The sequence below is a fragment of the Brassica napus genome, unplaced genomic scaffold (genome assembly GCF_020379485.1).
Source record: "Brassica napus cultivar Da-Ae unplaced genomic scaffold, Da-Ae ScsIHWf_3002;HRSCAF=3789, whole genome shotgun sequence".
NCBI classification, from domain to species: Eukaryota; Viridiplantae; Streptophyta; class Magnoliopsida; order Brassicales; family Brassicaceae; genus Brassica; species Brassica napus.
The window spans coordinates 16,381-32,234 of record NW_026016251.1 but is presented as its reverse complement, the minus strand read 5'-3'; the positions used below and the strand labels follow the sequence as shown (position 1 = coordinate 32,234).

Here is a 15,854-nt window from a genome sequence, read left to right as displayed (position 1 = left end):
CTGGTCTAGTTTCTACCTTTCCAGTCATTCTTGATACAATTTTTAAATATTGGATCTTTCGTTATTTAAATCGTGTATCTCCGTCACTTGTAGTGATTTATCATGCAATAAATGACTAAAAAACGATTCACTGATCCAATTCTACTCTTTCTTACTTTATACATCATAACCAAATCAAAGTCGTATTTACTTTACTCTTTTTTACCCACGAGGGATTCCTTGTATATTTCAAAAAAATTTATTTTTTCAGTAAATGTAAATAGCAGAATTGTGGCTAGGGAAGTATATTATCGACCTACCTAACTTTATTGTAGAAATTTTCGGGATAAACGATTGGACCATGCAAACTAGAAATACCTTTTCTTGGATAAGGGAAGAGATTACTCGCTCCATATCTGTCTCACTCATGATATATATAATAACTTGGGCATCCATTTCAAGTGCATATCCAATTTTTGCCCAGCAGAATTATGAAAATCCACGAGAGGCAACTGGGCGTATTGTATGTGCCAATTGCCATTTAGCTAGTAAGCCCGTGGATATTGAGGTTCCACAAGCGGTACTTCCTGATACTGTATTTGAAGCAGTTGTTAAAATTCCTTATGATATGCAGCTAAAACAAGTTCTAGCTAATGGTAAAAAAGGAGCTTTGAATGTGGGAGCTGTTCTTATTTTACCGGAGGGGTTTGAATTAGCCCCCCCCGATCGTATTTCACCCGAGATGAAAGAAAAGATAGGAAATCTGTCTTTTCAGAATTATCGCCCCAATAAAAAAAATATTCTTGTGATAGGTCCTGTTCCTGGTCAAAAATATAGTGAAATAACCTTTCCTATTCTTGCCCCAGACCCTGCTACTAATAAAGATGTTCACTTCTTAAAATATCCTATATACGTAGGTGGAAATAGGGGAAGGGGTCAGATTTATCCTGATGGTAGCAAAAGTAACAATACAGTTTATAATGCTACGGCAGGAGGGATAATAAGTAAAATTTTACGAAAAGAAAAAGGGGGATACGAAATAACCATAGTGGATGCATCGAATGAACGCCAAGTAATTGATATTATCCCTCGAGGCCTAGAACTTCTTGTTTCAGAGGGCGAATCCATTAAACTCGATCAACCATTAACAAGCAATCCTAATGTGGGTGGGTTTGGTCAGGGGGATGCGGAAATAGTACTTCAAGATCCATTACGTGTCCAAGGCCTTTTGTTCTTCTTAGGATCTGTTGTTTTGGCACAAATCTTTTTGGTTCTTAAAAAGAAACAGTTTGAGAAGGTTCAATTATCCGAAATGAATTTTTAGATCTGTCTATTTCGCCTTATCAAATTCGTAAAAAAGAAAGAACAAAAAAAATTATCAAAAGCCTTTTTGCCTCTCTTTAGACTTTCGATTTCGACCAGGTGTCAGGAATTACTTGTCTGATAGTCCTAATCCTAGTATGTATATTAAGAAGAATTCACTTTACCCCCCTTTTCTTTATTTTTCAATACAAATTTGTATTGAAAAATGGGAGGGGGTGTGATGTAACTCTGTCGTTAGTGACCAATTGAAATTGATAGAATGTATCAATAATCAAGAGTTTTTTTCTAATGTAATTTAGAATGGAAAAATTTGACTAGATACTAAAATAAGGAAAGCAAGCGTAGAAAAAAGGGAACTAGAAATTGGCGAAATAACAAATTTTAGGGACTATAGGGAGTATTACTTGTCTTGCGAGTCTTCGACACAAGAAAAGGAATTTTAGACATCCTTTTCTTGTGTCGATCTTGTCATTCTTAATTGCATTCGTTAAAAAATCCTATTCTTAGTTTACATATATATTACTGTTTCTATATATATAAGGTTTTAATATATCTATATTAATATATATCGTATATATAATTATTAATTAATAGTATTAATAATAGTTACTTTTTGTAGTTTTATTTATTTTCATTTCAAGTTTGATGAAATACTAAAAAAATAAGAAAAAACTTCTATTAGTATAGAGTATAGACAAAATTTTAATGATAGATCTAATGATAAAAAATATTGTGTCAGTCGGGAAAGCAGAAAAATAAAATTAAGTGACCCCCCCCCCTTTTTTTCGATCTTTGAAAGGTTAATAATAAATACTATATGCTCCTAACCTACTAATCTAATTAAGTTCATTTTTCAAAAACACGATAAAAATTGTTCTGATTATTAGCAGTTCAACGGGACCCCCTCGAATCAGACAAAGAAGGAAGAGTTGGGCCCCGTTGAGTTCTTATGTTTTCACGTCTATAACTCAGTTCATCCAATTTCTACAGGGATGAACCTAATCCTGAATATGAACCATAAAAGAAAATACCTATTAAACCGATCACAAGAATACCAGCTACAGTACCTATTACCCAAAGAGGAATCCTTCCAGTAGTATCAGCCATTTATCCTGCTTCCCTCCACATTTCATCGAGTGGTCATGCTAGAAACATAAACAGTCAGAGATAATTATGATATATAATCCATCCGAATGGGATAAGAAAACGAATGGGATAAGAAAATTACTACTCTTTGTTTTTTATTTTATTATTCTACGCTCTTTTCTTAATTTTACTTAATTTTAATTGAAGAAATAATTTGAAAATAAAACAGCAAGTACAAAAATGAGTAATAACCCCCAATAGAGACTGGTACGATTTAATTCAACATTTTGTTCGTTCGGATTTGATTGTGTCATAGCTCTATAAATAATTGAATTCGGTTTATCGTTGGATGAACTGCATTGCTGATATTGACCCCAAAAAAGAAACGGTAGGTACAGCTAGTCCATGAACAGCCAACCAGCGCACTGTAAAAATTGGATAGGTCCTATCTATAGTCATTGGGTCCTCCTAAAAAGATCTACTAAATTCGTCGAGTTGTTCCAAAGAATCAAAACGGCCTGTTATTAATGGAATGCCCTGTCGGCTCTCTGTAAAATACTCGTTTGGACGAGGGCTCCCAAACACATCGTAAGCTAAACCGGTGCTGACGAATAACCAGCCCGCAATGAATAGGGAAGGTATAGTAATGCTATGAATGACCCAGTATCGAATACTGGTAATAATATCAGCAAAAGAACGTTCTCCTGTGCTTCCAGACATACTGAACTCCAGATATTCTTGTAGGGAATCGATTCTGTAAAAGATGAATCAGTAAATTCAAATTCACTGAGATTACATCTTTGTGAGATCGTCAATAAAGTACCAAGGGTATTTTTAGAGTCTACCGAATCAGTATAGCTATCCTTCTTCTGACACAGCAACGCAATTTGAATTAGTATAGAACTGAAGTGTTAGATAATTTATTTCGTTTTTTTTTTTGCTTGTCGATGTATAACCATGTTCCACTTCTTCAAATTCCTGTATCTGTAATCTATAGGGGCTTTGATCCTTTATTTGTTTTGGACTAGAAAATAAACTAAAGATTAGATAAAATGAAAATTCAAGAGGGTGGTTTCTAATTCTAATAATTCATTAAGGAAATTCTCATATTGTCCCAAGTCAATTGAATCCAAAACCCATCAATTTCATTTTTGTTGCATATGCATAATTGTAGAAGATATTTTTTTGTAATGATAATGTGACCCCCCCCCGTTTTTGCTTTTTATTTCATTTTATTTTAAGGAATTAATTTCCAGTAACAAGAAAAGGAAGAATAGTTTTGGATCAATTCAAAAGAACAACAAATAATAAAAAAATAATAATACTAAATCTTTGGAATGCGTGCATTGTTTTGTTGTATTCAATTTAAAGGTTTTTTCTTTCTTTAACTAACTACAAAGATGATGGGTTTTTCACTCTATTTTCTATATAATATCGAAAGAAAAAAACCTAAAACCTAGAAAGGAAACGATAATAGAAATTGCTAATTACAAGTTTTAAAAATCTAGTTAAAATAAATAACTCTTTTTTGACTGATCTCGTTCTCCGTGTAGGATACTGCTTTTTGGTTTAATTTCATAGATTAAATGAAGAAAACTGCTCTACTATATTAATCTACTTTATTCAAAATTGAATTTATTTCAATTTGAATAAATGTAGAAGGGGGCATATTCTAGGTTCTAAGGTCACTTAAAAAAAAAAGAATCAAACAACTTTTTTAAAAATTTTTACATGTTTATTCAAAAAAAGTTCTATGTTTTAACTGAAGTTATATAATAGAGTTATTTTTTTATGTATTATTTTTTCTTATTAATTTCTTAAAGAGTTTTTCAATGAATCAGTTACGTGAATTCTGAATCCTGAGATGGTGCAGATGCCAAAGACGATGAATTTCGTTTTTTCTTTTTCTCTATTTTTGTTCATACCACCGATAATGCTTGATAACTCACAAATTTTCAATTTAATTTTTTGATTCTTGGAACTAGTATTTGTATCTATCTTTACTTTAAAAAATTTTTTTATTGAAACTTCGGGAAGTACTTTAGAAACATATGTATAAAAAAACATATTTTATTGAGTCCCTTCATGCCTACTATAACTAGTTATTTCGGTTTTCTACTAGCAGCTTTAACTATAACCTCAGTTCTATTTATTGGTCTAAGCAAAATACGACTTATTTGAAATTAATTGAATGAATCTTTTTTGATCAAAAAAGATTTATATGGTATTTCATATGTTCGATAGTTCCTTACCGTGTTAATTACCCAATTTTGGTCATTGAGATTCGTCGGCAATACAGATTAAGAGCTAGGAATAGATAGTACCTCTCTTTTCTCCCTTTCAAAAATGAAAACAAAATAAAATTGAAATGATTGAAGTTTCTTTATTTGGAATCGTCTTAGGTCTAATTCCTATTACTTTGGCTGGATTATTCGTAACTGCTTATTTACAATACAGACGTGGTGATCAGTTGGACTTTTGATTAATTAACATCTCTTTTTTTTGACTGACCTCCTTCTTGCTTTCATATGCGGGAGGTCGAATTCAGATTGCTGCTCAATTATTTGCGAACAGTGGAATTTTGACACAATCTAATAAACAAGAGTGACATCACGCTCTGTAGGATTTGAACCTACGACATTGGGTTTTGGAGACCCACGTTCTACCGAACTGAACTAAGAGCGCTTTTCTTGTTTTTTATAAAAAAACGAAAAGGCTAGAAAGAGGACATTCTTTAACTCGAATCGATTTTGTACGTATATACTATATCATAGTATATCATAAAATTCAGAATTATATGTATGTCCAATTTTATTAAAAAAAGATAAATCTAAAATGGATTCCTCGTTACTGCTCTTCTGAGCAGTAATTAGGTAGGGATGACAGGATTTGAACCCGTGACATTTTGTACCCAAAACAAACGCGCTACCAAGCTGCGCTACATCCCTTTCGATTGGTTTACAGTGTCATTGTAAACAATTCCTATCTTGTTTTCCACATCCTTCTTTTTTTTTTGTTTCATATCAGATAACAAACATATATATAAGTATAATTAAAAAAATTACTTTTTTTAGGCAAATCCTATCAATTTCAAATTTACATAAAAAGGCGTTTCCATTTGAAAATGGAATCTATAAGATCGTTCTAGTAGACAATATTTCAATTCTAATTTTGAAAATGGGGGGTTACATATACAAATACAAGAACTTCTTAACTACATGTACATCTATAGTTATATATATTACTATATATATTGTAATACAATAAAGAAGAAAGAAGGAGGATTTCAAATGCGAGATCTAAAAACATATCTTTCCGTAGCACCGGTACTAAGTACTCTATGGTTCGTTTCGTTAGCAGGTTTATTAATAGAGATTAATCGTTTATTTCCAGATGCATTAACATTTCCCTTTTTTTAATTCTAGTTATTAACATCAGAAAGGATAAAAAAATTTAGAGATACGATCAACGATCGGGGAATAACCCCCCCTTTTTTTTCTAATTCTAAAAAAAGAATTAGAAAAAAAAAGGGGGGCCGAAAGGTCATAAAAACGAGGGTTCAGGATCCAATTAAAAAAAAAGTGTTGCTAGGGAAAGAGTATCCTACGAGATACTTAAAAAAAATACTGTACAAAGATTTGAAATATAGTTTTCAAAAAATCATTATATTACTTATTATTTTCTTTTTATTTAATTACTAATTAATATTCATTGCAACGAAATATTTAAGACATTTTTTTGAGTTAATTAACAGCTTCTATTTTTTTTGTTCTTGTTCTTTATGGACCCTAAAATTAAAATAGAAGATTGGGGGTGAATCATAAATCCAAAGGAGGTTTCATGGCCAAAGGTAAAGATGTTCGAGTAACAATTATTTTGGAATGTACCAGTTGTGTTCGAAATGATATTAAGAAAGAATCGGCTGGAATTTCCAGATATATTACTCAAAAGAATCGGCATAACACTCCTAGTCGATTGGAATTGAGAAAATTCTGTCCCTATTGTTATAAACATACAATTCATGGGGAAATTAAGAAATAGATAAAATTGAGTGCTTGTATGTCAAATTTTATTTTAAGAACAGGAATAATGAGAGTATCTACGTATTATTACATATATATAAATATAAACAAATAAAATAATAGAAAGAAATCAAATCCTATATTCTTAATTCTATATAGAAACTCTATCCTATATAGAAATAGCAATCGTTTTTATTTTGATCCGATCAAAAATAGGATTTTATAGGTAAGGAATAAAAAATTATGAATAAATCTAAGCGACCTTTTACTAAATCCAAGCGATCTTTTCGTCGGCGTTTGCCCCCGATCCAATCGGGGGATCGAATTGATTATAGAAACATGAGTTTAATTAGTCGATTTATTAGTGAACAAGGAAAAATATTATCTAGACGGGTGAATAGAGTAACTTTAAAACAACAACGATTAATTACTATTGCTATAAAACAAGCTCGTATTTTATCTTTGTTACCTTTTCTTAATAATCAGAAACAATTTGAAAGAAGTGAGTCGACCCCTAGAACTACTAGCCTTAGAACCAGAAAAAAATAGACTTATTCTTCAATTGAATAACTAATCTGAAGGAATTAAAAAAGAGGTTAATATTTTGTTCGACAAATCCAATCAAGAATCAAAATTTGATTGTTACGTCTGTTTCTGTCATAAAAAAAAAAAAAAAAGAAAAGAATCGTCGAAAAGAAAAAGAATAAGTCTTTTTTTAGCGACTATATACCCTCGTTTTGTTTTGACGACTTTTTTTATAATACTAATTTCTACTCTACCCTCCCCGAGCTTATTCTACTTAAGAACTCTATTTCAAATATTTTAGTGGATTTCTTCCAATCCCCTCATTTTTTGATCTCATTTGAAATCGTATAAAGACAACTCCTATTTAATAGAGCTATTTGTGCAAGTATTTTTCGATTAAGAAGTAATTGCTTCTTGTACAGATTGTGTATGAATCGGTTATAACTATAGAATACCTCCGTTTCGTGAATTACGGCATTTATTCGAGTGATCCATAAACGACGAAAATCTCTTTTTCTTTTACCCCTATCCCGACGAGCCGAAACTAAAGCTCTTATTCTCTGTTGAGTCATAGTTCGTGTAAGTCGTGAATGAGCCCCTTGAAAGCTTGATGCAAATAAACGAAGTTTTGTTCTACGCCTCCGAGCTATATATCCGCGTTTAATTCTAGTCATTGAATAAATCAAACTTTGATGAATAACTAATTCTTTTTTTAGTTTTAGTTATTCTTTTCCCCTTTACTAGTCATTAATAACCAAACGAATTATTCCAATGTATAAAAAAAAATTCCAATGGCTTTTGCTACTCTAACCTTCCCCACCACTATTTTTGGCTAGGTATTTTCCTTTGCTTTGAAAGGATAAATTGCCTTGGTACTTGATATAAAAAAAATAGAATAACTACAAAAAGTAGTAAATAGAAATGGATAAATAGTGGGTTCCTTCGTTTCTATGGTTACTTCTAAAACGGTGAGGTCCTCTCTATACACCGGAGCTCCTTCTTTTAATTAATCAATACTATTGGTAACTTGTACAATTCACATTCTTTGGCTCTACCCCATTAATATTCCAGTAATAGATCTTTCACAATGAGATCCACTTTATACAGTAACGGTATTTTATTTTAAAATTGATTTGGTCATTTACCCTGTTAGTCCGTTTTTTCTTTCAAGAGTGGAATCTTTTTAATAAAAAATGGGATTTCCCCCGCTTAATTGATAACCATTTGTTATCATTGGGGGTTTTCTAAAAAATGGAGTTGATTGGATTTGCACCAATGTAAACCATAAGTTTCAGACACAATAGAAGATATGAATGATCTATCTTTTTGAAATAATGAATCGAGTTCCTCCATTCTATTTTATTAACAGGTACTGATCCTTGATATTTCAAAAAGAATTTCCTTTTTGTGTTTCAGTCTATGATCTAAACGAGTCGCACATACACCCGAGTACATGTTCCTCGTCGCTGAGGGCATCCCCGAAGCGCTGGGGATTTTGTGACATTTCGGATTGGCTGTCTTGTATTTCTAATAAGTTGTTTAATGGTTGGCATACGGAATCATATAAATAATGGGCTGGTTTAGATGGGTTCTAACCGGCTAATTCTGAATTACTTCTCTTCAAGATTCTCTTCAATATAAAAAAAATATATTGAAGAGAATATGAAACTAAACCTTTAATCTAAAAAGATATAAAATTAGCAGTGGTAGATTTGCATGAAATCGCTCCTATTTTTATTGAACCGCTACAAGATCAACAATGCCATGAGCTTGGGCTTCTGTTGCTGACATAAAAACATCCCTTTCCATGTCTTCGGATACAACCCATATAGGTTTGCCCGTTCTTTGTACATAAACCCTTGTGATGGTTTCGCGAAGTTTTAGTAGTTCTTCCGCTTCCAAGATAACTTCTCCCGTTTGTGCCTCATAAAACGAACTAGCGGGTTGATGGATCATTACCCTGATGATATAATAGAAAAGCTTTTTCTATTTCGCAGAATGAGGCGAGATAACCAAAAAAACAGAGAAATTTGAATAACCGTACAGGCTTTTTTTGTGCGTTGCATACGGCTCTAGAATGGAATTTACGTTTTTGACCTTTCCTTTCGGCGAAAGAAAACAAAATATAGGTTCTATTATACGCGGATCCATAAATGATCCAATTACCATCCTTCTTTTTTGTTTTGTAGGAGTTAAAAAAATACTATGATGGTTCCGTTGCTTTATATATCATTTTTTTTGATCCGTCTATGATTCAGCAATCCCAAAGTGTCTTTTTTTTGTTTTTGTAAATAAGCTTCCGGTGTGAAAACAAAGTTTGTGACGCTGGGATGTGCCCGAATAGGGAAGATATCATTTTAAATACCCCTTTCTTATCCCATACTACTCTTTCAATATATAATCTAATTTTTTTAATCTAAAAAATTTCATATCGAATTCGAAGTGCCATGCTATTATTACTTAACTAATTCATATTTCCGAGGGCGAAGGCATAGTATTTTTTCTCTAAAATAAAAAAACTCATTGGCGCCAAGCGTGAGGGAATGCTATACGTTTGGTAATTTCTCCTCCGACTAGGATAAAGGATGCTATTGAAGCGGCCAATCCCATGCATATTGTCTGTACATCGGGTCGCACAAATTGCATAGTATCATAAATAGCCATTCCAGATATTACCCATCCACCAGGAGAGTTTATAAACAAATAAAGATCTTTGGTATCCTTTTCTATACTGAGATATATCATAAGACTAATAAGTTGATTCGAGATTTCGGTATCAACCTCTTGGCCTAAAAAAAACAATCTTTCTCGATAAAGTCGGTTGATTAGGATAAAATTTTATTCCTTAGGAGCCGTACAGGCACCTTTTGATGCATACGGTTCAACAAAAATTGTTAAAAAATCAATGTGTCGATTCCAACCCCCCCTTTTTTTTCAGAGAAGGCTTTTCTTTCTAACTTAATAAGGGAAGGGCTTGCTTCCCTTTTAAAAGTAAAAGAAAAAATAAATAAGTTTTGGCCCCTTTTATTTATTAGATATTATAATCCTAATAATAAAATAATAAAACGATTGATTAGGCCTGTCAGACTAACTTGATTCATTGATATTTTTTTTTCATCGAGATTCAGTTGAAATGGGGATGGTTTTTTCTTGTTCCTGAATGGGCTTCTTCCTTTTTTTATTCCGTTTTTTTAGGTTTATGCTCTACTCCGAGTAAAAGGAAAAATTTGCCCGATTTTGATTTGCACATATAGGACAAATGAACCAAATACCGCGTCTTTTTTTTTTTTACTACTCCTTCTTTTTTTTTCAATTCATTTCTTTCACATGTCTTCTGTCAAATAGTCAATAAATTTTTAATTATATTATTTTATTTGATCAACAGTTTTAGATCACCCTGTTTCAATTTTTTGTATTTTTTTATTTTTTAATAGAATTTTTATCATAATTTTGATATCATATTCATATCATATTAAGTAGTAATTATAAAAATATTATATATTAATTATCAATTGGATTTTTGCTAAACGGAGCCTGGATACTTAATTTTATTAGTCCGATCACGTAAACCATAAAAAATTTTTGATAATCTAATATCAATCTAAATACTCCCTGCATTTAATTCTAATTTATTTTTTGCGCTTCGCGTTACAAATTTTTGATAATTCAATCAATCTTTTTGAGCGAAACAGAGGATATCTCGATCGAGGGAGAAAATGGGGAAATCCCATATAGCCCAATATATCTGACAAGTCGCACTATATGTCAACCCAAGATGTATCTCCTTCTCCAGGACTTCGAAAAGGTACTTTTGGAACGCCAATAGGCATGAAATGAAAAAAAAAGAGAATGAAGTTCTCTATTTCACTTTGATGTGGAAACGTAAGACTGGGGTTTCATTTTTTTTTATCATATTATCCTTTTTTCCTACTTTATTAATATTAATCATATTTAAATTAATCATATTTAATACAGAAGTTGAATAAGCTAAAATAAAATATAAAATAAAAGTAAAGTAAGAGAGAATGAATAAAAATTAAAGGAAACTTTTTACGAACGGGCTTCTGAACAACAATAGCTATCTTGGTTCATATAACATAGGATTCACCCCCATTGCGTATTGGTACTTATCGGATATAGAATAGATCCGCTTCCCTTTTTTCCTATGAATCGAATTGTTCCATTATTACTAACAGAATAGAACAAATATTAATCCTTTCTCCGAAATAATTACCTAAAAAGGGGGGGTCCGTAACATAGTTTTTTCCAATGCAATAAAGTTACATAGTGTCTATTTTTCATTGATAAAGGGGTATTTCCATGGGTTTGCCTTGGTATCGTGTTCATACTGTTGTATTGAATGATCCCGGTCGTTTGCTTTCGGTTCATATAATGCATACTGCTCTGGTTGCTGGTTGGGCCGGTTCCATGGCTCTATATGAATTAGCTGTTTTTGATCCCTCCGACCCTGTTCTTGATCCAATGTGGAGACAAGGTATGTTCGTTATACCTTTCATGACTCGTTTAGGAATAACCAATTCATGGGGCGGTTGGAATATTACAGGAGGGACTATAACGAATCCGGGTCTTTGGAGTTACGAAGGGGTAGCCGCAGCACATATCGTGTTTTCTGGCTTGTGCTTCTTGGCAGCTATTTGGCATTGGGTATATTGGGATCTAGAAATTTTTTGTGATGAACGTACAGGAAAACCTTCTTTGGATTTGCCCAAGATTTTTGGAATTCATTTATTTCTTTCAGGAGTGGCTTGCTTTGGTTTTGGCGCATTTCATGTAACAGGATTATATGGTCCTGGAATATGGGTATCCGACCCTTATGGACTAACCGGAAAGGTCCAACCCGTAAATCCGGCGTGGGGCGTGGAGGGTTTTGACCCTTTTGTTCCGGGAGGAATAGCCTCTCATCATATTGCAGCAGGGACGTTGGGTATATTAGCGGGCTTATTCCATCTTAGTGTTCGTCCGCCTCAACGTCTATACAAAGGATTACGTATGGGAAATATTGAAACCGTCCTTTCCAGTAGTATTGCTGCTGTCTTTTTTGCAGCTTTTATTGTTGCTGGAACTATGTGGTATGGTTCTGCAACTACTCCCATCGAATTATTTGGTCCTACTCGTTATCAATGGGATCAGGGATACTTTCAACAAGAAATATATCGAAGAGTTAGTGCCGGACTAGCTGAAAATCAAAGTGTATCAGAAGCTTGGTCTAAAATTCCTGAAAAATTAGCTTTTTATGATTATATTGGTAATAATCCAGCAAAAGGGGGATTATTCCGAGCGGGTTCAATGGACAATGGGGATGGAATAGCTGTTGGATGGTTAGGACACCCCGTCTTTAGAAATAAAGAAGGGCGTGAACTTTTTGTACGCCGTATGCCTACTTTTTTTGAAACATTTCCGGTTGTTTTGGTAGACGGAGACGGAATTGTTAGAGCCGACGTCCCGTTTAGAAGGGCAGAATCTAAATATAGTGTCGAACAAGTAGGTGTAACTGTTGAGTTTTATGGTGGTGAACTCAATGGAGTAAGTTATAGTGATCCCGCAACTGTGAAAAAATATGCTAGACGGGCTCAATTGGGTGAGATTTTTGAATTAGATCGTGCTACTTTGAAATCCGATGGTGTTTTTCGTAGCAGTCCAAGAGGTTGGTTTACTTTTGGGCATGCTTCGTTTGCTCTACTTTTCTTCTTTGGACACATTTGGCATGGTTCTAGAACCCTCTTCAGAGATGTTTTTGCTGGTATTGATCCAGATTTGGATGCTCAGGTGGAATTTGGGGCATTCCAAAAACTTGGAGATCCAACTACAAAAAGACAAGCAGTCTGATGCAACATTGCTTTTTTCTTTTAGTTTCTGTTTGCGATTTTTTTGATTTCATTTAATAGGTAGGGTACTGTAGGAATCTTGATTTAAATCGCTGCCGTTTCTTTGACTCTTTTTTGTTCTTTATCCGGAGGTATACTCCTTCAGTAAACATAAACAAAACAGGTATGAAAGCTATAATTGTAAACCACGATCAAATTTATGGAAGCATTGGTTTATACATTTCTCTTAGTATCGACTTTAGGGATCATTTTTTTCGCTATTTTTTTTCGGGAACCGCCTACAATTTCAACTAAAAAATGAAATAATTTTTCATTCTCTTCATTGACGTAATCAGCCTCCAACTATTTGGAGGCTGATTACGTCAACTAGTCCCCGTGTTCCTCGAATGGATCTCTTAGTTGTTGAGAGGGTTGCCCAAAGGCAGTATATAGAGCATACCCAGTAAAACTTACAAGTAACCCAGATATAAAGATGGCGACTAGAGTTGCTGTTTCCATTATTATATAATTGAAAGACCACAATGGATCTATGCTAAGATCGTTTATTTACAACGGAATGGTATACAAAGTCAACAGATCGTAATGAATACAAAATAAGATTTATGGCTACACAAACTGTTGAAGATAGTTCTAGATCTGGTCCAAGAAGCACTACTGTAGGGAAGTTATTGAAACCGTTGAATTCTGAATATGGTAAAGTAGCTCCTGGATGGGGAACGACCCCTTTGATGGGTGTTGCAATGGCACTATTTGCGGTATTCCTATCTATTATTTTGGAGATTTATAATTCCTCTGTTCTACTGGATGGAATTTCAATGAATTAGACTGAGAAGAATCTTGAAGTGCTAGCTTTTTGTTCGATACAAAAAAGTAAAGTATGTAGGTCTAAAATTTTGCACCTATTCTCCTTTGGTAGTTCGACCGCGAAATTTTTTTCTGCATTGTATATTTCCGGAATATGAGTGTGTGACTTGTTAGAATTGACCCTATGGATAGTACAGAGAAGGGGGTCTGTCATCTTTATCAAGATGGTTTTATTTCGTCGGATATTCATTCGAGTATCTGGAGCACGAAATAGATCAAATAGATCACAAAGTTTTCGAACTATGATTCATACTTAATACTTAGACCTCGTAGCCGGACTTCTTTCCGTTCTATCTTATAAATTTTCATAAATCAATTTTTTTCTGCTTTTAAACTCTTATTTAGATCAAAGGACAAACGCTTCTTTGTATTTTATGTTTTTAATCATTATAGCTCTTTTTTTTTTTATTGAATAAGTGATGATCCAATGGTTCTCACTCAGTGAACTTTGGACTTTGAAGGTTTCATTGAATTATCGTGGTTTTCGTATGAATCTGAGGTTTCAATTAATAAGTAGGGTCTTAACAAGAAAATTCCTATCAATAATAAAGAAAACAAGAAGAAATCCGTATTCCCATTCCATACAAATACCAACTAAAAAAGACAATAACGGTAGGTAATCTAGAAGATTCAAGAGGCCTGTAACGATCAACACAACATAAAGACGTATGAGCTGACTTGAGTTTTTGGCATTTAACCACAAAGAAGAGCTTTCGCATTTTGACTCTTAAATAATATTGAATGAGAGAGAAGTTTAAAACTTTATATTCCATATCCGTTTCAATCAGTATTTGGGTCTTTTTTTTGTTTGAGCTGTACGAGATGAAATTCTCATATACAGTTCTTGGAGGGGGAGGAACCTTGGTTTACCTATCTCAATAAAGTTTATGATTGGTTCGAAGAACGTCTTGAGATTCAAGCGATTGCAGACGATATAACTAGTAAATATGTTCCTCCGCATGTCAACATATTTTATTGTCTAGGAGGAATTACCCTTACTTGTTTTTTAGTACAAGTAGCTACGGGATTTGCTATGACTTTTTATTACCGTCCAACTGTTACTGAGGCTTTTGCTTCTGTTCAATATATAATGACTGAAGCTAACTTTGGTTGGTTAATCCGATCAGTTCATCGATGGTCGGCAAGTATGATGGTCCTAATGATGATCCTGCACGTATTTCGTGTATACCTCACCGGTGGTTTTAAAAAACCTCGCGAATTAACTTGGGTTACTGGTGTGGTTCTGGGTGTATTGACCGCATCTTTTGGTGTAACAGGTTATTCTTTACCTTGGGATCAAATTGGCTATTGGGCAGTCAAAATTGTAACAGGTGTACCTGACGCTATTCCGGTAATAGGATCGCCTCTTGTAGAATTATTACGCGGAAGTGCTAGTGTTGGACAATCCACTTTGACTCGTTTTTATAGTTTACACACTTTTGTATTACCTCTTCTTACGGCTGTATTTATGTTAATGCATTTCTTAATGATACGTAAGCAAGGTATTTCTGGTCCCTTATAAATAATATAGATTCTAGATATTTTTAATTACTAATTTATCTTATTACTTGGTGAAGGAACAATCGTATTTTATTGCTATAAATATGGATTATTAAAAAAATAAGACATGTATTTGGATATTTCCCTTCAACTCCACAATATTGTATTATTTTTTTGACATAAAAAGTTGAAGGGAATTCTATGAAGAGAAAATGGATTATGGGAGTGTGTGACTTGAACTATTGATCGGGCCGTGCAGAAATATGACTTTATCTGCTACATTGGAATTCACAACCAAATGTGTCTTTGTTCCAACCACTGTGTAAGCCCCATACAGGGGATAGGCTGGTTCACTTGAAGAGAATCTTTTCTATGATCATAATACCCGACGATGTCGTGGATGAGTGGGCTCCGTAAAATCCAAAAATCCAGGAGATTAAGGGATGGAACATAATCAGGATTATGTTTTTAGCTATTTTTTACTAAAAAAGAGCTAAAAAAATAAAAAATTAATAGTATGTAAATGCATTCATTTCCTCTGCATCGACTCGATTTCTGATACTATCGGAGTGAATACAGGATCTAATGAAGAGTAGAGGGTAGACTTCATTAGTAACAAGTAAATCCTTTGTATTTGAAAAATCTCGATATAATTTTTGAGATTAAGGATTAATTGATAAGGTATGAGACGATCCAGAAAGCACTTAAT

The 15,854-nt window shown here is 33.4% G+C and overlaps 1 protein-coding gene and 1 non-coding gene across 2 annotated transcripts; one reads left to right on the top strand and one right to left on the bottom strand.

Annotated features, from left to right (window-relative positions):
* Positions 1-4,999: 4,999 nt before the first annotated feature.
* On the bottom strand, positions 5,000-5,073 carry TRNAW-CCA. Its single transcript has one exon. It is a non-coding gene; the product is annotated as a tRNA-Trp (tRNA).
* A 5,821-nt stretch (positions 5,074-10,894) lies between these two features.
* Positions 10,895-15,372, top strand: LOC125602824 (photosystem II CP47 reaction center protein). The gene is made up of 2 exons (XM_048774235.1): positions 10,895-13,745; positions 14,526-15,372. Exon 1 carries the CDS (start codon positions 11,256-11,258, stop codon positions 12,780-12,782), a length of 1,527 nt encoding a protein of 508 aa, XP_048630192.1. The 5' UTR covers positions 10,895-11,255; the 3' UTR covers positions 12,783-13,745; positions 14,526-15,372.
* The last annotated feature ends 482 nt before the right edge of the window (positions 15,373-15,854 follow it).